General features: G+C 35.6%; 1 protein-coding gene across 1 annotated transcript in view; it reads left to right on the forward strand.

The window, feature by feature from the left end:
• STXBP5L (syntaxin binding protein 5L) overlaps positions 1–25,759 on the forward strand; it is a 408,526-nt gene that overhangs the window by 364,379 nt on the left and 18,388 nt on the right. The window contains exons 23-24 of the mRNA XM_080822438.1: positions 22,791–22,961; positions 24,995–25,234. Of these exons, the coding sequence (XP_080678564.1) occupies positions 22,791–22,961; positions 24,995–25,234 (411 nt within the window). The remainder of the gene's footprint in view (positions 1–22,790; positions 22,962–24,994; positions 25,235–25,759) is intronic.

A 25,759-nucleotide genomic window follows, 5' to 3' on the forward strand; every position in this document is an offset into this window, starting at 1 on the left:
TGAAGAGCCCTGGAAATGGTAAATATGTGGGTAAATAAAACAGATTTAGTTTTTAAATTTCTTTAAAAAATAACTGATGACTAGAAACATCCCAAATAACCCATCAATGAGTGAATGTTAAATTATGCCTTATCCATACAGTGGAAAACTCTTCAGCAATAAAGAGAAATGAGCTCTTGATAAATATAATAACATGGCAGAATCTCATACTAAGCATGGTGAATGAAAGAAGTCAGACAAAAACAAATATAAGCTGCATGGCTGCTCCTATATAAAATTCCATGGAATGCAAACTAATCTGGAGTAATGAAGTACATCAGTTGTTGTTGAGGATATAGAGCCAATGGAGAGAGGCAGGATGGAAGCATTAAAAATAAGATTTAGGCAACTGGGAGAGGTGATGGATATATTCATTATTTTTACTATGACAACTGAAACAGTTTCTTTTAATTTTAAACATGTACAGTCTGTTATATGTCAATTATGTCTCAACCTGTGCTGAAGAATATAATTGTCAAATAAGGATCTATCATCTAAAAATGAGGGAGAAGAATGATGTTCTCAGATTTCTAAAACTAAGAGTTCACCATTTTGTTATTTAACTTACATTTAAGTACTAGCAGAGCAGGAGCTATGATGTGGGAGTAGTAAGAGAATACTAAGCTTGCCTGATCCCCCAACTCAACTAGATAAATATAAAATCATTCTGAATACCCAAGAAATCTAACTAAGAACTAACAGAACAAACTGCACAACTATACAGAGAGAAGAAGCCACATTTTGGAAAGTAGGAACTGCACAGATGTGATTTGGGGGAGAAACAGATCATGAATGCCGCAGAAGGAAGATAGAGCCCTGGTCATAGAGAGAGGCAAGAGAAAGAGAAGAGCATACAAATAATCACACAAAGAAAACACTTCTTCATAGCCATTGACTAGGAAAATGAGAGGAGATGATTTTCATAAGTTTTTACACCCAACGGACTCCAAAGACTGGAGTTAGAAAGGTCCACAGCATGGCAGGTGTGGAGATGAGTCAAGAACTGCATTGCTTCTGTGGAGAAAGGCAGATAGCCCAGGGGCAGACAACAAAAACAGAGGATCCCATAGAATGCACTGGAAGAGAGGTTTTCCACTTCCCGGATGCATCTGAGAGGTGGTATTTCCTCTGACAAAGAAGCCAGCAAGTGCCATATCTCTCCTCTGCCCCTCAGCATAAACTGATTTTAGTAAGCAGCACAGTGCCAACAGTGATAGCATAAACCACTTACACAAATCCTGCAACCCCGCCCTCTGCTAGTAATGCTTTTTCTTAGGCAACTGTGCCTGATGACCAGCACAGCTGGCCCCTACCCCAGAAGACCAACCCCCTCCCCCCACACACACATACATACCAGGTCTACTGACCGTAGGGTTCTGCAAAACTTCAGCACTTGTGGAAATAGTGTCAGGATTCTTTCAACCCAGCAGACCAGAGTACACCTAGCTAAAACTCACCACACTCTGGACAAGGTCAAAACACTCCCCACTGCAGGCAAGGAGAAACTCTGCAGAGGACTGACCTAGGGAAAGAGCAGCCAAAGCACAGCAGCATAGTCCACATAACACACACCAGAGACATTTCCTGAAGCACCAGGCCCTGGACATTGTATGATCTCTTCTTCATAATGCCTTTACTCTCAGAAGCAGGAAACATAACAGGCTTTCCTAACACAGAGAAGATGACAGAGACCTAGACAAAGTGCCATGATGGAGGAATTCATACCAAAAGAAAGAACAAGAAAAGGTCACAGCCAGGGATCTAATGGAAACAAATATAAGTAATAAGCCTGATCCAGAATTTAAAGCAACAATCATAAGGGTACTAGCTGGGCTTGAGAAAATCATGGAAGACATCAGAGAGTCCCTTACTGTGGAGACAAAAGAGCTGAACCAACCAACTAACCAGCCAACCAACCAACCAACCAATCAGGCCAAAATGAAAAATGCAATATCTGAGACTCAAAACCAACTGGATGTAGTGACCACAAGGATGGAAGAAGCAAAAGAACAAACAAGATGTAAAGAAGTTAGAATTACAGAAAATAAAGAATCCAAACAAAAGAGAGAAAGAAAAATCTTGGATCATGAAAGAAGACTTAGGGAACTCAGTGACTCCATCAAATATAATAATACTCATATGAGTTCCAGAAGAAGGAGAGAGAGAAAAGGGTACAGAAGTTTATTTGAGAATATTATGACTGAAAACTTCCATGATCTGGGGAAAGAACCAGACATCTAAATCCAAGAGGCACAGAGAATGCCCATCAAAATCAACAAAAGCAGGCCAACACCAAGACATATCCTAGTTAAATTTCCAAAATACAAAGAAAAAATCCTAAGAACAGCGAGACAAAATAGCCAAAGCAATCTTGAAAAAGATAAAGCTGGATACCTCACAATCCAGACTTCAAACTATATTACAAAGCTGTGGTCATCAATACAGTATGGTACTAGCACAAAAACAGACACATAGATCAGTGGAACCAAATAGAAAACCCAGAAATGGACCCACAACTATGTGATCAACTAATCTTTGATAAAACAGGATAGAATATCCAATGGAAAAAAATACCATCTCTTCAACAAATGGGAAAATTGGACAACAACATGCAGAAGAATGCAACTGGACCACTTTCTTACACCATATAACAAATTCAAATGAATGTAAGACCTAAATGTGATACATGAAGGAGAACACACTGAATAACCTCTGGAACATCAATGATAGAAACTTCATACTAGGTATATATCTGGAGGAAGGGAAACAAAGGCAAAAATGAACTATTGGGACTTCACAAGATTAGAAAAAAAACTTCTGCACAGCAAAAGAAACAAAACTAAAAACTAACCTTCAGAATGGGAGAACATATTTGTAAATGACATATCTGGTAAAAGATTAGTATCCAAAATCTATAAAGAATTTCTCAAACTCAGCACCCTAAAAACAAATAATCTGTTAATGATTGGGCAGAAGACATGAATAGGGATTTTTCCAAAGAAGACATATGGGAGGCCAACAGACACAAGAAAAGACGCTCAACATAATTCATCATCAGGGAACTACAAATCAAAACTGCAATGAAATATCATCTCGGACTTGTCAAAATGACTGAAGTTAACAACACAAGAAACGATGTTGGTGAGGATGTGGAGAAAGGGAAACCCTCTTACACTGTAGGAATGCAAACTAGTGCAGCAACTCTGGAAAACAGTATGAAGGTTCCTCAGAATGTTAAAAATAGACCTACCCTATGACCAAGCAATTCCACTACTAGGTGTTTACCCAAAATATACCAAAATACTGATTTGAAGAAGGACATACATCCCAATAGTTATGGCAGCCTTATCAACAATAGCCAAATTATGGAAAGAGCCAAAATGCTCATATACAAGCATCCCACTACTAGGTATTTACCCAAAATATACCAAAATACTGATTTGAAGAAGGACATACATCCCAATAGTTATGGCAGCCTTATCAACAATAGCCAAATTATGGAAAGAGCCAAAATGCTCATATACTAATGAATGGATACTGTGGAATTTAAGAAACAAATCAGATGAACATAGGAGAAAAAAAATAAGAGAGGCAAACAAGCAAACAGACACTTAAATATACAGACCAAATTGAGGGTTACTAGAGGGGAGGTGGGCAAGGACTGGGTTAAATGGATGAAGGTACTATGGAAGGAACTTCTTACGATGAGCACTGAGTATTGAATGAAAGTGATGAACCACTATATTCTACACTTAAAACTAATGTTACAATGTCTGTTAACTGGAATTTAAATAAAAACTTGAAAAGAAAAACCAGAACAAAAAAAAAATCTGTTTCTTAATGTATGTGTTTATCACTAAAAACTTCCCTTTTACAATTGCTTTGGCTGCATCCCATAAATTTTGATATGTTGTATTTCCATTTTCATTTGTCTCAAGATATTTGTATATTTCTTTTTTTTTCTTTGACCTATTGGTTGTTCAATATATTGCTTAATCTCCACATATTTGTAATTTTCTAGTTTTCCTATAATTCATCTCTATTTTCATACCATTATTGTCAGGACAGAGGCTGAATAGAATTTCAGTCTTCTTACATATTTTCAGGCCTGTTTTGTGGCCTACCATATGATCTCTCCTGGAGACTGTTCTGTGTGCACTTGAAGAATTTGTCTTCTGTTGCTTTTAGATGGAATATTCTGTATGTCTGTTATGTCCCTCTGGTCTAACATGTGTAAGTACAGTGTTTCCTTATTGATTTTCTGTCTAGATAGTCTATTCATTGATGCAAGTCAGGAATTTAATTATTTGTATTGCCATTTCTCCCTTTAGATCTGTTAATCTGATCTATTCATATATATGAATAGATCATATATATTCATATATATATGAATATATATAGATTCATATATATATCTATAGATATATATGACAGATATAGATATATAGATATATCTATATTCATATATATCATATATATCTATAGATATATATATATCTCACATATAATGAGTGTTCCAATGTTGGGTCCATAAATATTTAAACATGTTATATCTTCTTGTTGGATTGACCCTTTTATCATTATACAAGGACTTTTTATCATTATACAAGGACTTTTTCTGTCTCGTGAATTTTTTTATATTTTTATATCTTTTAAACTTTTTTTCAGTGTATCAGAATTCATTGTTTATGCACCACACCCAGTGCTCCATGCAATACTTGCCCTCCATAATACCCACCACCAGGCTCACCCAACTTCCCAACCCCCACCCCTTCAAAACCCTCAGATTATTTTTCAGAGTCCATAGTCTCTCATGGTTCATCTCCCCCTCCAATTTCCCCCAACTCCCTTCTCCTCTCCATCTCCCCATGTCCTCCATGTTATTTGTTATGCTCCACAAGTAAGTGAAACCATATGATAATTGACTCTCTGCTTGACTTATTTCACTCAGCATAATCTCTTCCAGTCCCATCCATGTTGATACAAAAGTTGGGTATTCGTCCTTTCTGATGGAGGCATAATACTCCATAGTGTATATGGACCACATCTTCGTTATCCATTCGCCCGTTGAAGGGCATCTTGGTTCTTTCCACAGTTTGGCGACTGTGGCCATTGCTGCTATGAACATTGGGGTACAGATGGCCCTTCTTTTCACTACATCTGTATCTTTGGGGTAAATACCCAGTAGTGCGATTGTGGGGTCATAGGGAAGCTCTATTTTTAATTTCTTAAGGAATCTCCACACTGTTTTCCAAAGTGGCTGCACCAACTTGCATTCCCACCAACAGTATAAGAGGGTTCCCCTTTCTCCACATCCTCTCCAACACATGTTCTTTACTGTCTTATTAATTTTGGCCATTCTAACTGGTGTAAGGTAGTATCTCAATGTGGTTTTGATTTGAATCTCCCTGATAGCTAGTGATGATGAACATTTTTTCATGTGTCTCATAGCCATTTGTATGTCTTCATTGGAGAAGAGTCTGTTCATGTCTTCTGCCCATTTTTTGACATGATTATCTGTTTTGTGTGTGTTGAGATTGAGAAGTTCTTTATAGATCCTGAATATCAACATTTTGTCTGTACTGTCATTTGCAAATATATTCTCCCATTCCGTTGCCTCTTTGTTTCATTGACTGCTTTGCTGTGCAGAAGCTTTTAACCTTGATGAAGTCCCCAAAATTCATTTTTGCTTTTGTTTCCTTTGCCTTTGGAGACATATCTTGAAAGAAGTTGCTGTGGCTGATATTGAAGAGATTACTGCCTATGTTCTCCTCTATGATTCTGATGGATTTCTGCCTCACGTTGAGGTCTTTTATCCATTTCGAGTTTATCTTTGTGTATGGTGTAAGAGAATGGTCAAGTTCCATTCTTCTACATATAGCAGAATTTTTTTTACTCTAAATTTATTTTATAGCCACCTGTACTATAATAGAGATATTATAGTGTCATAATAAAAAAAGTTTATTTATAATATATATTTATATTATAACACAGAGCCACCCTAGCTCTCTATTATGAGTACATGGAATATCTTTTTCTATACTTTCACTTTCAGCTTAAAATTAAAGTGAGTCTCTTGTAGGCAGTATATGTTTGTATCTCCTTTTTTTAAAAAATCCACTCAGCCACTCTGGCTTTTTATTGGAGAATTTAGTCCATTTACATTTAAAGTAACCATTGATAGGTAAGGACTTACTAAGGACTTACTGCCTTATTGTCTTTGGTCGTTGAACAACTGCTTTGTTCTTTTTTTTTTTTTTTTTTTCCTTTTGCAGTTTGATGCTTTTCTTGTGGTATACTTAGATTTCTTTTTGATGTATTCACTATAGGTTTTTGCTTTGCAGTTACCATGAAGATTATAAAAAATGTTATTTAAGTTATTTAAAACTTGTATTCTTTTTGAACATAAAATATTAGTTTTAGGTGTAGAAACATTTTTAATGGTCTATTTAATTTGATAACTTTAGTTCAAATGCATTCTAAAGGTCTACACTTTTATTCTTCTTCCCATATTTTGTATTTGATATCATAATTTACATCTTATCTCACATATCTATTAACAAATTATTGTAGTTATTTTTACACCTTTTATCTTTTACCCTTCATACTGATGTTATAAGTGATTTACCCATCTCCATTGCATTTGATTATTATAAATTTTACTATATATTTACCTTCACCAGTGATATTTATACTTTTATATGTTTTACTAGTTAGGACTGTTTTAAGTCCCTTTAACAATTTTTGTAGGGCCAGTCTAGTGGTGATGAACTTCTCCAGCTTTTGCTTGTCTGGAAAATTCTTTTATTTCTGCTTTGATTCTGAAGGACAATTTTCCTGGGTAGAATATTCTTGGTTAGCAAGAATATTTTCTCAGAGCACTTTGAATATAGCATATAGTCCATTCTGGTCTGCAAATTTTCTGCTGATACTCTGGCAATTGTCTTATGGGGATTCATTTTTATGTAACAAGTTGTTTTTCTGTTGTTTTTAAGATCCTTCCTTGCTTTTGACAATTTTGTGTCTTGCTATTGGTCTCTTTGGGTTTAGCTTATTTCAAAGTTTCTGGTCTTCCTGGATCTGGATGTTTGTTTCTTTCCCCAGATTAGAGAATGTTTCAGACATTTTTTCTTCAAATAAATTTTCTTCCTTTCTCTCACACTTCTCCTTTTCAAATCCTTTTAATGTGGAGATTATTCCACTCGAAGTTGTCCCATTAGTACCTTGAGTAATCTTCACTTTTTTCTTGCTTCTCCGATTGGATGAAATCTGCTTTGCCTTTAAATTCACTGATTCTTCCTTCTACTTCAGTCTGCTGTTGAACCTCTTTATTAAATTTCTCTGTGTATTTATTGTGTTCTTCGGGTCTGTGATTTGTTAGCATATTCTCAGGTATTTGGTCTCTTTGTTTAAATTCTCATTTTGTTCATGCAAGATTTTCCTGACATTGGTGAACATCTTTAATACCACTGTTTTCAACTCTATCAGGTAATCAGGTAACTTGCTTATCTTTATTTCATTAAATATGTCTCTGGAGTTTTATTGTGTGTTTTTTGTTTGTTTGTTTGGAATATATTCCTGTTTCTTCATTTTCCTTGACTCTCTGTGTTTACTACACAAGAGAAAACAGCCACCTCTCCCAGATTTGATGGAATGGTCCTGTGTAGATGAACTTTATGATTCACCCTGGCCCAAGATTTTAGTGGCCTCTGAATCCTTTGCAATTTTCCAAGAGGTCTTTCTCATTCATAGTGTCTCCCTGTAACTGAAAGATTCATCCCTGTGTAGGTGCTTTATCATTCATCCACTGTATAGGAGTCACTCAGCTAGTCTGGATTTCCTTCAGAGGGAACTGCTCCATGTGTAGCTATAGATCTGTGGTATCCATGGATAGAGAAGAATTCAGCAGCCTCCTGTATTGCCATCTTGAACCAGAACTCAAAAGAACAATAATATATATTTTTTTAATTTTACTTATCTATTTGAGAGAGAGTGTTAGAGAGAGAGAGAGCATGAGTAGGGGAAGGAACAGAGAGGGAGGGAGAAGCAGACTCCCTAGGGAGAAGCAGACTCCCTAGTGAGCAGGGAGTCTGATCCCAGGATTCTGGGATCATGACGTGAGCTGAAGGCAGATGCTTAACTGACTGAACTACCCAGGCACCCCAAAATAACAATAAATTTTAACATTAAAATGCCATTATATCCTGATTGATACTGACAAAGCAAACTGACACCTTGTCCTGAACCATATGAGTAAATATTCACATCAAGTCTCACATTAAGACTGGGGAGAGGAAAAAAAAAAAAAGCACAGCATATCCTGAGATAAATAAAAAAGTTAGTCTAGCTGTAGCCTCCTAAAAGATGAATTCTTGAGTTGCTAGATTACTTGTTTCTAGTCATTTTATCTGACATTTGCAATGCTGATGTCTACAGCTATAATAATCATGTGAGTAAAATGCCTTCACCCCCACCATGTGAACAAATTTACCTTAACCTTGAAAAGGATGTGGATTTTTTTTGTTTGAAATACATGTACTTAATATTCAGTGAGCCAGTTCTTCAAAATCTAAACTTCATTTAAAACACTTGCAAGGGGTGTTCTCTGGGTATTGTAGTTTTTACCTTCAATTTATTTTTTCTTTTTAAAATAATTTAAAAATTATAGCTTAGAATTCCTTAATTCCCATATCCATTGAGACAAAGAATATTAATATTTTCTTTGATTATTCAACAATTAGTCTAAACATTTTTTCATTAGAAGGGGAAGCACTTTAACAATATTTTGTGGTTTTTTATTTTACAGTGTCCTGAAGACCATTCTATACAGATCTATGTAATTCTTTGTAGTATCAAATAATGGCTTATATAAGGATAAAGTATCCATTTTAGGCTATACAATAATTGACTTAACTATTTCTTTATTAAAAGACATTAGGCTTTTGGTCTTTTACTATTTCAAAACAAACTTTAATGAGAATAGTAATAAGTTCTTTGCACACTTATGTGATTATGTCTGTAGAATAAATTCTCAGAACTGAAATTGCTTGGCAAAAGAATAGGCATTGTATATTTTGATTGTAAAATGACTTCCAAGAATGTTTAACCAACTTAGATCCCCACCAACAGTGTATAAGAACTCCAGTCTTCCCATATTTTGCTTATACAATTCTTTCATATTTGTTGAGCTAATTGGAGAACTGTTTTAATACTCTTTTTTTTTTTTTTTAGATTTTATTCATCTATTTGACAGAGATCCCAAGTAGGCAGAGAGGCAGGCAGAGAGAGATGAGGAAGCAGGCTCCCTGCTGAGCAGAGAGCCCAATGTAAGGCTCCATCCCAGGATCTTGGGATCATGACCTGAGCCAAAGGCAGAGGCTTTAACCCACTGAGCCACCCAGGCACCCCTTAATATTCATTTCTTAATGATAAGTGTTGGACATCTTTTTATTTAAACATACTTCTATTTATTTGTGAACTACCAATACATTGTAAAGAATTTTGGTGTTTTTTTTTCTTATTTTTATATCTAAGCACTTTGGACATTGTGGAAATTAGTTTCCTCTATCAAATTTATTGCAGAATGTCATTTGTCTCATTTTTTTCTCTATATTGACTATATATAATCAAATTTAATGGTTTTTATAATGGGTACCAAGTTTTGTTCTATCTTTAGCAAATATGTCTTTAAGAATATTAAAAACATTTTCCTATGCTTTTTTTTTAGCACTGTTATAGTTTCTCTCTATACATTTATACTTTTATCATCTAGAATTTATTTTGGTATAGAGAAATTATTTTTTAATGCCTAGTTAGTTGTCCTAAGCATTTATTGAATGACTTATGTTTACCCCTCTCATTTTAAAGGTTACTTATTTTCAGCTACAAAATTTCTTTATCCATTTTGTCTCCTTGTAGATATTTTATTTTGTTCCACTGATTGAACTTTAAATAGATTAGGATGAAAAATGAATTATTAATATTAGTTATACATATATGTATGAATTTTGTAACCAGCCATGTCACTGAATTCTTAGTTTTTCAGTTGATTCTCTTGAGATTTAAGGTATAAAATTTTATCCCCTATAAGTATAATCTTATCACATTATTTTGAATACATATACATAATGTTTATTTTACTTATTTAATTGCTTTGACTAGTAATTTTTTTCTTTTGATAAAACCTTCATCATCTTATGTAGTTATTAAAATAGCCCTCATTCTTATTTGATTAAAAAAGGCCTAGAAGGGATTATATTTTATTATCACTGTGCTATCTACTTGCCCTTTCTAACTTTTTACTTGAACTCTAGTTGACATATAGTACAATATTAATTTCATTAGAATTTTGTGATTTGTCACTCACATACAAACCCAATGCTCATCGCAAGTGCTCTCCTTAATAGCCATCACCCATTTAACCCATCCTCCTGCCCACTACCGCAACAAGTGATCCTCAGTTTGTTTTCTATAGTTAAGAGCTAAGAGTCTGTTTTATCATTTGCCTGTCTTTTTTTCTCCCATGTTCATCTGTTTCATTTCTTAAACTCCACATGAGTGAAATCCATATTTCTGTATGTTGATTTTATATCCTATGACTTTAATAAATTCATATCAGTTCTAGCAATTTTTTGGTGGAATCCTTCAGGTTTTCTACATAGAGTAACATGTCTGCAAATGGTGAAAATTTGACTTCTTCCTTGCCAATTTGGATACCTTTTACTTCTATTGTTGTCTGATTACTGAGGCTAGAAGTTCCAATACTATGTTAAATAGCAATAGAGAGAGTGGACATCCCTGTCTTGTTCCTGACTTTAGAAGAAAATCTCTTATTCTTTCCCATTAAGGAAGATATTAGCTGTGGGGTTTTATATATTTTGGGGAATGTTCCCTTTACCTCTACTTTGCTGAGGGTTTTTTTTTTTAACCATGAATGGATGTTGTACTTTGTCAAATTTTTTTCTGCATCTGTTGAGAAAATCATATGGTTCTTATCCTTTCTTTTATTAATGTGGTGTATCACCTTGATTGATTTGGGGAGAATGAACCACCCTGCAGCTCAAGAATAAATCCTACTTGATTGTTGCAAATGATTCTTTTTATGTACTGCTGGATTCAATTTGTTAGTATTTTGTTGAGAATTTTCGCATCCATGTTCATCAGGGATATTGGCCCATTGTTCTCTTTTTCAATGGGGTCTTTCTCTGGTCTTAGAATCAAGGTAATGCTGGCTTCATAGAAGGAGTTTGGAAGTTTTCCTTCCATTTCTTTTGGAACAGCTTGAGAGGAATAGATATTAACTCTCCTTTAAGTATTTGGCATAATTCCCATAGAAAATCATCTGGCTCTGGACTTCTGTTTATTGGGAAGTTTTTGATTACTGATTCAATTTCTTTGCAGTTATTGGTCTGTTCAGATTTTTTTATTTCTTCCTGTTTCAGTTTTTGTAGTTTATAGGTTTCTAGGAATTTATCCATTTCTTCCAGATTGTCTGTTTTGTTGGCATATGATTTTTCATAATATTCTCTTGTAATTGTATTTCTATAATGTTGGTTGTGATCTCTTCTCTATCATTTGTGATTTTATTTATTTGGGTTCTTTCTCCTTTTGATAAGTCTAGGTAGGTGTTAATCAGTTTTACTAATTTTTTCAAAGAACCAACTCCTGGTTTCATTAATCTATTCTACTGTTTGTTTTTAATTTCTGTATCATTTATTTCTGCTCTAATCTTTATTATTTATCCTCTCCTGCTGGCTTTAGGCTTCATTTATTGTTCTTTTTCTAGTTCCTTTAAGTGTAATGTTAGGTTGTGTATTAGAGATTTTTCTTGCTCCTTGAGGTAGGCCTATATTGTTATATACTTCCTTCTCATGACTGCCTGTGCTGCATCCCAAAGGTTTTGGACTGTCATGTTTTCATTTGTTTCCATGTACTCTTTTTTTTTTTAAGATTTTATTTATTTTTTTGACAGAGATCACAAGTAGGCAGAGAGGCAGGCAGAGAGAGAGGAGGAAGCAGGCTCCCTGCTGAGCAGAGAGCCTGACTCGGCGCTTGATCCCAGGATCCTGAGATCATGACCTGAGCAGAAGGCAGAGGCTTTAACCCACTGAGCCACCCAGGCACCCCTCCATGTTCTCTTTTATATCCTTAATTTCTTTGTTGACCCATTCATTCTTTAGTACGATGTTCTTTAGCCTTCATGTATTTGTGGTTTCCAAGTTCTTTCCTGTGGATGACTTCAAGGTATACTGCATTGTAGTCAGAAAACATGCATGGTATGATCTCAATCTTTTTGTATTTGTTGAGGTCTGATTTGGGACCTAGTGTGTGATCTATCCTGGAGAATGTGCACTTGAAAAGAATGTGCATTCTGCTGCTTTTGGATGGACTCTTCTGAATATATCTGTTAAGTCCATTTGGTTCAGTGTGTCATTCAAAGCCATTGTTTCGTCGTTGATTTTCTGCTTAGATGATCTGTCCATTGAAGTAAGTGAGGTGTTAAAGTTCTCTACTGTTACTGTATTATTACCAATGAGTTCCTTTATGTTTGTAATTAATTGTTTTATATATTTGGGTGCTTCCAAGTTAGGGGCATAAATATTTACAGTTGTTAGTTCCTTCTTGTTGGATAGTCCCCTTTATTATGAAATAGTGCCCTTCTTCATCTCTTATTACAGTCTGTGGTTTAAAATCTAGTTTGTCTGAGATAAGTACAGTTACACTGGCTATATTTTGATGTCCATTTGCCTGATAAATATTTCTCCCTCCTCTCACTTTCAATCTGCAGGTGTCTTTAGGTCAAAAAGAGTCTCTTCCAGGCAGTATATAGATGGGTCTTGTGTTTTTGTGTTTTGTTTTGTTTTGTTTTTATCCATTCTGACACTCTATGTCTTTTTCTTGGAGCACTTAGTCCATTTACATTCAAAGTGATTATTGATATATATTAACTTAGTGCCATCTTATTACTTGTTTTGTCATTGTTTTTGAAGATTTTCTCTGTTCTTTTCTAGTCTGTTGCTTTTGGTCTTTCTTTCCCACTCTATAATATTTCTTGCAGGGCTGATTTAGTGGTCATGAAATCCTTTAAGTTTTTGTTTGTCTGGGAAAATCTTTGTCTCCTGTTCTGAAGGAGAATATCCAGCCTTGTAGGATAGAGTGTTCCTGGCAGCTGACTTTTCCCATTCAGCATGTTGAATAAATCCTGCCACTTTCTTCTGGCCTACCAAGTTTCTATCAATATGTCTGCTGTTAACCTTATTCGTCTTGTCTTTTAAGTTAGGGATTTCCTTTGTCTTGCTGTTCTTAGGATTTTTTCTTTGTATTTTGGAAATTTAACTAGGATATGTCTTGGTGTTGGCCTGCTTTTGTTGATTTTGATGGGCATTCTCTGTGCCTCTTGGATTTAGATGTCTGGTTCTTTCCCCAGATCATGGAAGTTTTCAGTCATAATATTCTCAAATAAACTTCTGTACCCTTTTCTCTCTCTCCTTCTTCTGGAACTCATATGAGTATTATTATATTTGATGGAGTCACTGAGTTCCCTAAGTCTTCTTTCATGATCCAAGATTTTTCTTTCTCTCTTTTGTTTGGATTCTTTATTTTCTGTAATTCTAACTTCTTTACATCTTGTTTGTTCTTTTGCTTCTTCCATCCTTGTGGCCACTACATCCAGTTGGTTTTGAGTCTCAGATATTGCATTTTTCATTTTGGCCTGATTGGTTGGTTGGTTGGTTGGTTAGCTGGTTGGTTTAGCTCTTTTGTCTCCACAGTAAGGGACTCTCTGATGTCTTCCATGATTTTCTCAAGCCCAGCTAGTACCCTTGTGATCGTTGCTTTAAATTCTGGATCAGGCTTATTACTTACACTTGTTTCCATTAGATCCCTGGCTGTGACCTTTTTTTTTTTTTTTTTTTTAAATATTCTCATCAGAGAATCAGCCGAGATGAGCCTTTTTTTTTCTTTTTTTTTTTTAAAGATTTTATTTATTTGTCAGAGATCACAAGTATGCAGAGAGGCAGGCAGAGAGAGAGGGGGAAGCAGGCTCCCCACTGAGCAGAGAGTCCGATGAGGGGCTTGATCCCAGGACCCTGAGATCATGACCTGAGCCGAAGGCAGAAGCTTAACCCACTGAGCCACCCAGGCGCCCCTGTGACCTTTTCTTGTTCTTTCTTTTGGTATGAATTCCTCCATCATGGCACTTTGTCTAGGTCTCTGTCATCTTCTCTGTGTTAGGAAAGCCTGTTATGTTTCCTGCTTCTGAGAGTAAAGGCATTATGAAGAAGAGATCATACAATGTCCAGGGCCTGGTGCTTCAGGAAATGTCTCTGGTGTGTGTTATGTGGACTATGCTGCTGTGCTTTGGCTGCTCTTTCCCTAGGTCAGTCCTCTGCAGAGTTTCTCTTTGCCTGCAGTGGGGAGTGTTTTGACCTTGTCCAGAGTGTGGTGAGTTTTAGCTAGGTGTACTCTGGTCTGCTGGGTTGAAAGAATCCTGACACTATTTCCACAAGTGCTGAAGTTTTGCAGAACCCTACGGTCGGTAGACCTGGTATGTATGTGTGTGTGGGGAGAGGGGGTTGGTCTTCTGGGGTAGGGGCCAGCTGTGCTGGTCATCAGGCACAGTTGCCTAAGAAAAAGCATTACTAGCAGAGGGCGGGGTTGCAGGATTTGTGTAAGTGGTTTATGCTATCACTGTTGGCACTGTGCTGCTTACTAAAATCAGTTTATGCTGGGGGGCAGAGGAGAGAAATGGCACCTGCTGGCTCCTTTGACCCTGCTGAGGGGGCAGGGGCCCATGCTTGCTTCTCTCTGGGAAGCACTTTCAGAGGAAGAATAAGTTCCCCTCATGTGTTACAGGGATTTTTCAGATCACTGATTTCACACTGTCTCTGGGTCACTTGCCTGCCTGGAGAAGCATTGAACACTTTGGGCACTACACTTTTCAGACCTGTTGACATTCAAAGTTCTAAACTTCAGGTACCTGGTGTGTCGAGCACCTGTGTCAGTCCTCTAGGAAAAGGTCTTGCTGTGTTGGGACTGATACTGATGCAGGTTTGACTCAGAAGGGCTGCCACACCAGAGCACAGGAGCATGGGATTGGGAATAAGCAAGCTAAAAAGCCAATGTCCCAGTTAGCAGCTCTTAACAGGTGTCTCTACACTTATGCTGAGGGGCAGGGAAGGAAAATGGTGCTTGTCAATTCTATTGCCCCCAGAGAGACAGTGGTACCTCTCACAGATGTATTCCAAAAAGAATTAACAGTCTCTCCCTGTGCCCCTTAAACAATCATCAGATTGTACAGTCTGTCCCAGGGTTGTTTGCCTGCCTCTGCTCCAGGAGTAGAGCAGCATCCTCAGGTTTCTATCACAGGCAAGCCCACGGGCTTCCTAAATTCCAGTCTTTGAGTCCCGCTGGTTGAAAACATTCACAAAATTCAGTCCCACTCATTCTCTCAGAAGTGGCTTTGGGGAAGTGTTCTTGTGCATATCTCTGTGCATTCCACTCTCTCAGCTTTCTCCATGACAAAGGCTCCTTCCCCTCCACAGCACCTGCCATCTGTTTTTCCCCCAAATCTTGTCTTGGCACTTCCTACCCTCCTCAAAATGGCCTCTTCCCTCCCTCTGGTTGTGTAGTTTATTCTACCAGTTGTCAGGTTGAAGTCTTGAGTATTCAGAATGATTTGATAGTTATCTAGCTGTGTTTCAGGGAGGAGGCAAGCCTGGGGTGCTCATACTCTGCCACTATCATAGCTGCCCTTCAAGAAACAAGAAAGACCTTAAACAAGCTAACTTTATATCTCAAGAAACTAGAGAAAGGAAAAATGAAGCCCGAAATTAGTGGAAGAAAGGAAATAAATATCAGAACAGAAATAAATGAAATAGAGACTAAAAACACAATCAAAATGATTAATGAAACTAAGAGCTGGTTTTTTTAAAAAGATACACAAAATAGACAAACCTTTAGCCAGATTCTTTTCAGTCAGAAAAGACTGAAAATCACAAGTGAAAGATGAGACATTACAACTGATACCACAGAAACACAAAGGATCATAAAAGACTATTAAATGCCAAAAAATTGGAAAGTCTCAAAATAAACTCCCAGAAAAATACAACCTACCAAGACAACCATGAAAAAATAGAAAATCCGAACAGACTAATTACTGGCAAAGAGCTTAAGTCATTAATTAAAAACCTTCCAATAAACAAAAGTCTAGGGCCCCATGGCTTCACTTTTGATTTCTACCAAACATCTAAAGAATTAATACCAATGTTTCTCAAATTCTTCCAAACCATCAAAGAGTGAGGATAACTTCCATTCTCATTTTTCAAGATACTACCAGAAAAGAAAATCACTATAATTCTGATGAACATTGATGTAAAAATCCTCAACAAAATATCAGCAAACCAAATTCAACAATATATTAAAAGGATCTTATGATAAAGTGGTATTTATTCCAGGGATGAAAGGATGGTCTAAAATCTGCAAATCAATATGATTCATCATATTAACAAAATGAAGAATAAAAATCATGTGAACATCTCAATAGATGAAGAAAAGGCATTTGACAAAACTTAGTATCTACTCATAACAAAAATTACAGCCAAGTGAGAAGAGAGGGAACGTGCCTTTCATAATAAAGACCATATATGATAGGTCCATGGTTAACAACATATTCAGTGGCAAAAAGCTGAAAACTTTCACTCCAAGCTCAGAAGACAAGAATGCCCACTCTCAACAATTTTATTCAACATAGTACTGAAGTACAAGCTAGGGCAAGGAAAACAAATAAAAGGCATCCAAATCAGAACAGAAAAAGTAAAACTGTCTATTTGCAGAATACATGTATAGAAAACCATAAGCTCCAACAAAAAACTATTAAAACTAATAAATTCAGCAAAGTTGCCCAATAGAAAATCAATATACAAAACTCGGTTGCATTTCAATACACTAACAATTAACTATTAGAAAGAGAAATTAGGAAAATCCTATTTACAATTGTATCAAAAACAATAAAATACTTAGGAATAAATTTAACCAAGGTGATAAAAGAACTGTGCAGGACATTAAGAAATTAAAGAAGACACAAATAAATGGAAAGATATTTCATGCTCATGGGTTGGAAGAATTAATATCATTAAAATGTCCATATAGCCCAAAGCAATTTATAGATTCAATGCAATCCCTGTTAAAATTCCAACATTCTTCACCAAAATAAAATTAATAATTTGCATGGAACCACAAACCACTCCAAATAACCAAAGCAATCTTAAGAAAGAAAAACAAAAAGACATCACACTTTCTGATTTTAAACTATATCACAAAGCTATAGCAATCAAAACAGCATGGTATTGACACAAAAATGATTCATAAATCAATGAAACAAAATGGAGAGCCCAGAAACAAATATATATATATATGTACACATATACATAATTAATTGAAATATATATATAGAAATTGAAATATATGTATATTTCAATTAATTTACAACAAAGGAGCCAAGAATGTACACTACAGAAAAGATCAGCTCTTCAATAACTGGTGCAAGGAAAACTATACAGCCACATACAAAAGAACAAAACTGAACCACTATCTTATTCCATATACAAAAATCAACTCAAAATGGTAAAGACTTGAACATAAGACTTTTTTTTTTTTTTTTTTTTTTTTAAGACTTGAACATAAGGGGGCGCCTGGGTGGCTCAGTGGGTTAAGCCTCTGCCTTCGGCTCAGGTCATGATCCCAGGGTCCTGGGATCGAGCCCCGCATCAGGCTCTCTGCTCATCGGTGAGCCTGCTTCCTCCTCTCTCTCTGCCTGCCTCTCTCCCTACTTGTGATCTCGGTCTGCCAAATAAATAAATAAAATATTAAAAAAAAAAAAAAAAAAAAAAAAAAGACTTGAACATAAGACTTAACAATAAAACTCCTAGAAGAAAACACAAGTGGTGAGCTCCTTGGCAATGGTTTTGGCAGTAATTTTTTTGGATTTGAAAGCAAAAGCAATAAAATCAAAATATGCATAAATAAGCAAAAATATGATTTAGTGGGACTACATCCAACTAAAAAGTTTCTATATAGTAAAGGGAACCATTGACAAAATGAAAAGGAAATCTACTGAATGGGAGAAAATATTTGCAAATCATATATCTGATAAGAGGTTAATGTCAAAAAAATATAAAGGATTCACACAATTCAAAAAAATATAAAGGATTCATACAATACAATACAACAGGCAGGTGGAGGTGCTTGGCTGGCTCAGGCAGCACAGCGTGCAACTCTTGACCCTAGGGCTTGTGAGTTCAAGCCCCATGTTGGACATAGAGCCTACTTAAAAAAAAGAAAAAAAAGAAAGATGGGCAGAGGAACTGAATAGACACTTTTTCAAAGACAACATACAAATGGTGAACAGATACTTGAAAAGGTGTTCAACATCACTAATAATCACAGAAATGCAAATCAGAACCTCAATGAGCTATCACTCATACCTGTTACAGTGGGTATCATCAAAAAGAAATTACAAATGTTAAGGAAGGTGTGAAGAAAACGGAGCCCTTATGTACTGTTGGTAGGAATGTAAAATTGGTACAGCCACTATGAAAAACAGTATGGAGATGTGTAGCCACATTTCTGAAGACTCAGCTAAATGTAGGTGATGACCCAGCGAGACCAAAGGAATGACCCAGAGACAGTGCTTGAGACCTAAGTTTATGGGGAATACTTAAAGTACGTGGAGTCCAGGAGTGGCCAACTGAACAAAGCATCTGCTGCAGGAAACTAAATGCAGCAAACTTTTATAATGTAGCAATTATCCTAACAGTTCTCTGTAGCCTTGCTCCTCCTTGCATGGCAAATATTCCAAGAAGATAAAAGCCCACCAGCTGGGCATGCTTCATTACCAAGGAGATATTCCAATTTCGACAACACTGGCACCCTTGACCTGGAATGCTGAACAACACATTTTCTACCTATCTTGCTTGTGGAAAGTAACAGAAAGGATGCATGAGATCTATACATTCTCAAGATAATGATTAACAGAGGCATTCAGGGTGTGCTTCTAAAAACCAGCCATCTGGCTCTTAACTTACAGAAGGTTACTCAAAAATTAAAAATAGAACTACCATGTAACCTAACGATTTCACTTTGGATATATATTCAAAAGAAATGAACAGTATATTGAAGGACTCTCTGCACTCCTATGTTCATTTCAGCATTATTCACAATAACAAAGATAGGGAAACAACCTAAGTGCCTCTTAGTGGATGAATGGCTAAAGAAGATGTGGTGTGTGTATGTGTGTGTATATGTACACACAATGGAATATTATTCAGCTATGAGAAAGATGGAAATCCTGCCATTTGCAACAACATGGATAGACCTTGAGGGCATTATGTGAAGTGAAATAGGCCAAAGATAAATACTGCATGGCTTCACTTACATGTTGAATCTTTTAAAAAGTAAAATAAAAGTTATAGTAATACAAACAGAGTAGAAAAGTGGTAGCCAGGAGCTGGGCAAATAGTAGGGCAAATAGGGAAAGGTTTGTAAAAGGGTACAAACTTTTAGCTGTAAGATGAGTAAGTTCTGAGAATCTAATGTAAAACATGATGACTATCATTAACAATACTGTAATGTGTAATTGGAATTTGCTAAGAGAGAACTTTAATGTTTTCGCCAAAAAATAAATACGTGAAATACGCATGTCAATTAACTAGATCCTTTCCCAATCTACATTAAATCATCATGATATACACCTTAAGTATATTACAATTTTATGTTAGTTTTACCTCATTGAAGCTGAAATTTTAAGAACAGTTATTGCAAGTTAATACATTCTGTTCGTCACTGGCAAAGCCTTAGGCAATGTTTTCAGTAAGAGATTATTTTCTCTAAAGCTGTAAAGTTGGTCCCAAATAGTTTTAAATATCCACTTAAATGAACAAATTATAACTTAAACTTGAACACATGGCTAATTATGGAGAAATGAAGAGACAGAAGCTCTTTGAAATTTTGGATTTCAGAAACTAAACATTAAACACAAGGTCTATAAACCTGTGCTCATTTAAAGCAATTTTAGCTTTGACAACAAACTCATAGATATGAAAATTTTGCTATAGAAGAATCAAATTAAAACTGGAGATAAAAATTAAGTTGATCAAGGGGAAGTCTGTGATTCAGTCCATCTGGGTCTCAGCTTAAAATTCTTAAAAAAAAAAAATCCTAAAAATAAGAGCTTAAAATCCTCAAAATGTCAGGGAAAAGGTAGAGAATGAGAATAGTCAAAAAACACTAAAATAAAAAATTAATTTGTAATTACATAAACCTCAGTTTTGGTGATTATGATGGCAGAGATGTCCTGCTGTATCAGGCCAGCAATAGGACAGCTTCTGGCATCTAACACCAACATCTTCAATGCTGAGCCACTAACAAACAGTAACTCCAGTGTGGTTGGGCATTGTTTGGGGCTGCAAGCAAAGCTTCTGAGTATACCTTACAGGTTCTCCTTGAAGTTTTGAGCTGCCTAATATCCTTCATAAATTCTTTTCCTGCTAAAACAAATTAATCAAGAAAACCAACGTTAAGTCAATTAACAAGCCAACTTGTCCCCCAACCAAGACATCATGCCTGATGAAGGGGCAACTTTTCCTAACAAATATACCCAGAAGGGGTCTCATTTTTGCAATTTGTACCCAATTTTTCTTTCTTTCTTTTTTTTCCCTCTTCAGTAGGGCATAGAGCCTAATACAGAGCTTGTACTCACAACCCTGAGATCAAGACCTGAGCTGAAACTGAGTTGGAGGCTTAACTGACGGGGCCACCAAAGTTACCATTTTTTAATTCATTCTAAGTCTTTGATAGTGCCAGCTGTCACTCTCAGTGTTTTTCTTATTTATAAGACTACATTTGATAGTGCAGAAGGGGTAGAGATCTTGACTTCAGCTTCCCCATGACTAACTCATTAAGGGATATTTCTGCCTTTCCATCTGGGAAATCTGGGATTTCCGAGATCTGTGTTAATATGGAAGATGACTGGCCCCAAAAGGCATGGATCTCAATGTGCATTATATAGTCTCCTCCTAAACCCTACTAAATAGGTCTTCAAAGTTGCTACCCCTTACCAAATACTTTCGTTTGTGCTGTAGCCCAGTTTTTGAGCATATAGACACTAAGTGAGAAGATCTGGATCTGAATTCTGCCTCCAAAAATATTTATGTAATATTAGACAATTTTCCAAACTCTTTTTTCTGAGCTTCAGTTTCCTCAACTGCAAAATCAGGATAATAAAGCATCTGCTTTGCAGGGTTGTTGTGAATATTAAATGAGTAATGTGTATAAAGTGCCTGGCATTTAAATATTTAATAAACATGTTAATTCTCTTTTTTAAAAAATAGTAAAACACACTAATACATATGAATGGTGAAACTTAATTGAATCATCATCTTTACACTCACTGCAAGGAAAACCAGGAAATGAACAATTTTAAGTTTTCAAACTCTACAATATAAAAAGGCTATAATGGAGTAGGTACTTAGTACCATATGGACATTAAACAGGATTCTTCTCCATTTAACTCTATTGTCCTTTGAATGATCAAGGTACATTTTTTTTTTGATCAAGGTACATTTTTAAATGTACTCAATATTACAGAACTATGAGATGTTGTTTCATATATTATAATAGGAGCATTAACAAAACACCTATTTTTAGTGGTATTATTTCCAAGTTTTTAAGTTATATCAAAACAGAAATAAACTCATAAGCTCTAAATGAATAGTACTATTTGTCTTAGACAAAAGCAGTCTGGAACAAGAATAACAGTAATAATTTTTGTTCAGAATTTACCATATACCAAGAAGTGTTTTGGCATGTGACATGAATTATCACAAAAACTCCATGAGGTAGATAATATTCCCAGCTTATAGAAAAGGAAACTAAAGTATGAAGACTTCAGTAATTTGTACAACTTGTAAATGGTAGAATTGGGATTTAAGCCCAGGCAGTCTGGCTCTAGAATCAATATTCTTAAGTACCATTCACAACTGCACAGTAAGATGTTTCCATTCTCTGCAAGTAAGTGAAACCATATGATAACTGCCTACTTGTGGAGCATAAGGAATAACACAGAGGACATTGGGAGATGGAGAGGAGAAGTGAGTTGGGGGAAATTGGAGGGAGAGACAAACCATGAGAGACTGAGGACTCTGAGAAACAAACTGAGGGTTTTGGAGGGAAGGGGAGGGTGGGGTTGGGTGATCTTGGTGATGGGTATTGTGGAGGGCATGTATTGCATGTTGCACTGGGTGTGGTGCATAAACAATGAATTTTGGAACACTGAAAAAATTTTAATTTAATTTAAAAAAGATGCTTCCATTCTATATTTTAAACTCCAGACACTTGAGGTACTTCTAAAACTTATATAAATAGGTATATATTTAAATTATGCAAAAGAAAGTTAAATACTATAATCTATTCTGTAATGCCATTAAATGGTATAATACTTAATGCAGATATAGAATAAATCTTAAGCTATGTTAATTAGCCACATATTTAAAATGAATTTATATGTAATATAAATCTTGTGAAATTTTGACTAACTACTGAAAATGTAACTAAATATTAAAATAGCAAGGACTTAGCCATCTTTACATGGTTTGGCGAAAAAGGAATTCTCATTCTTCATTAATCTACATGTTTGGATTCCTTTATGTGAAGATTTTAATTATGATATTTATGCTGCCTTCTTCCTTTTGGTACAGATCATGTAAATGGACACTGCACAAGTCCAACCTCTCAGAGTTGCAGTTCTGGAAAACGTCTGTCCAGTGCTGATGTTTCAAAAGTAAATCGCTGGGGTCCTGGAAGACCACCATTTCGGAAAGCACAATCAGCTGCTTGCATGGAAATTTCTTTACCAGTCACAACAGAAGGTATGTTAAACATACAAATTTTTGTGGATACAACTAAAATTTTATATGCTATGATAATGGGAGCTAGAGGACAAGGGATATAGGTCTTGTTACAGTCAGTTCTAGGCAATGAGTAACTGAAAGCCTGGTCAAGCTGTGGCCATGACTCCAAATTCATTCTTCACTATACTTCCTTCTTCATCTCTAAAAGTGGAATGGTTCTTCTGATTGGTAGACACCTCCTCTGTACAAGGGGAGACCTATGCCTTAATCAGTTCTCTATACTCCCAGCAGCAGTTGAGTTTCCTTCCATCTCAGTGGTAAGCCGTTTAGTGTCTTTATCAGTAGATATTTATTTAATGTTTTGCAACCCTCATTTCCTCAACTGTCAAGTGAATGCGACCAAGAAAAAGGCAAAATCTTAAGTTCTAAATTTTGCAATCTTCATATGTTTTTAAAGGATTAATTGCATATTTATGGAGTGAGTGTTGGAGCGGGAATTAAAGTGTAAGAGCTAGAAGGTCAGAAATTTTCAGAGGGAGAAAAAAAAAGGAATCATGAAACTTAGTTGCAACAGTATTGCTGACAAAATACTTTGAGGAAAGACAGGAAAAAATAGTCTTAGATTTTCTATGGTAATTCTTTCTATAAAGTAATTCCCCATTTACCACTCTTCAAAAAAATTTTTAGTAATGATTTAAAAATTTACTATTTTTAAATACAAAATCTAGTTCATGGATGTGCAGATAATGAAGTTATCTCTTTCACAGGTGTAGGAGTAATAAACTTGAATGTTGATGAACCATGAATGGAAAAACTTTGAAAGCATATTAGCTAGGAATTTTATAATAGGAGCAAAATGTAAAGTTAATCACGCTTAATCACTGGATTGTTGAGAATTTTGAGTTTTAGATATTTCTGCCTCTAACTTATATTGGATTCTGGGACAATTGCTTAACTCTAGGTCTCTGTCACCAAATCTATAAAATTGCATAGATTATATCCAAGCTCCTTCTCATCTCTAAATTCTATTACAAATAATTATTTTTACAAATTTGTTGAGGGATAGAAGGGGGCAATTAGGAATACTATATTTTGCTTTTTAGAAAAAGAAAAGTCAAAGGACCTTATATTCAGTCTCTTTTTATAAAAACGAGTCACACTTGCACCTATCAAGAAAGAAAAGAAGTGAATGCAGTAGAAAAAAGAGTATGAGGAACTTGAACTCTGGAGCAATTATAAGAACAAAACGTTCCTAGTAGTATTTAACTGAGGGAGGTATATTTATGTTTATTGGAGTGTGCTCATGTATAACTGTTGATGAGCAGGAAAACTTGAAACCATCCAGCTTCCTTTAGGTGTCCTGAAGCCCTCTCAAAGATTACCATTAACAATGAGATAGGCCTGCCTACAGCTTCTCCGGTCCCAGGTAAAGTTAGAACTGGATTTGGATTCAAGGTAGGTAGCCTGAAAGTAGTTCAGGAATATAGCATTTGCTCTTTGGCCTTGGTAAATACTCCAATTTTTAGGACTATAGTTACTCCAAATATAGCAAAACCAAAAATTATGTCAGGGAAATGTATTCACCAAGAACACTTGTGACCTTTCAGGTAAGTATCGCCATAATGTTGTCAGTAGGTAGGAATTGCCAAGAAATCATTAGGAGTATTTTCAATGACTGAGAGATAGAAAGGAAGCATAATTAAAATGGTACCAGAAATTCGTATAACCTTGACTACTCAGACTAAATATTTTTTTCCAGATTACAAATTTCAACTAATTTGTGAAGTGATGTAGGGAGAAAAACATGGTGAACTGGAACTCTGGAGACGCCACTTCTAGTCCCAGCTCTGCCAAATTTATAATTTACATTTCTGGGCTTCAGTCTCTTTATTATCAAAATAAGCTGGTGAACTGGAGAAGAGGTCTTCCAGATCAGTTAACAAGGAATCAAATTCTACTTCCCTTTCATAATTTTGGTTTTCATGTACTAAGTCTGACTTTACTTGTTATGGAAATACACTAAGAATTTTTGTTTTTCTGCATTTCTATAGAAAGCCGAGAAAATTCCTATAATCGTTCTAGAAGCTCTAGCATCTCCAGTATTGACAAAGATTCGAAAGAAGCAATTACAGCACTATACTTCATGGAGTCCTTTGCTCGGAAAAATGACCCTACGGTCTCTCCTTGTTTGTTTGTTGGAACTAGTCTGGGAATGGTGTTAATCATCTCCCTGAACCTTCCTTTAGCAGATGAACAAAGATTTACAGAGCCTGTCATGGTATTCCCAAGTGGTAAGAGTTTTTATTTATTCCTTAAATGAGACTTTTTAACATTTAGATATGAAATAATGTAGAATGTTAATTTGTATTGATCAATCTGGAATAAAGTTTATAAGTATTCTCTGTACTGGAAACTATTGAAAATTTCATAAATCATACTACCCCAACATTTGTGATACAGCAAATTACCATTCCTTAGAATAAAATAATACAATTAATTCTATGGTAGGAAACTGTGGAACTGCCCACCTAAACAATGCCTTGGGAGAAAGGTTTCTGAAAAGCACTACAGAAAACCATAATGCAAAATTTAAAGTATTTAATGAATTGAAGCATTTCTCCAAAGTTCCATGCCAGATCAGATCCTATGAGTATTTTTTATCATCCCTGAAGAACTCAGAACAATTAATCTAGGAGCAGTCTGACTTGACATGGCTTTCTAAAATCCTTGGTTACCTTCCCATCTTGTTTCAAAGGCATGGCACATAATTTATTTCCTTTTTATTCTAGTGCCTAAAGAATTTAATATGTTAGGAG

The sequence above is a fragment of the Martes martes genome, assembly GCF_963455335.1.
Source record: "Martes martes genome assembly, chromosome: 1".
In the NCBI taxonomy this organism is placed as follows: Eukaryota; Metazoa; Chordata; class Mammalia; order Carnivora; family Mustelidae; genus Martes; species Martes martes.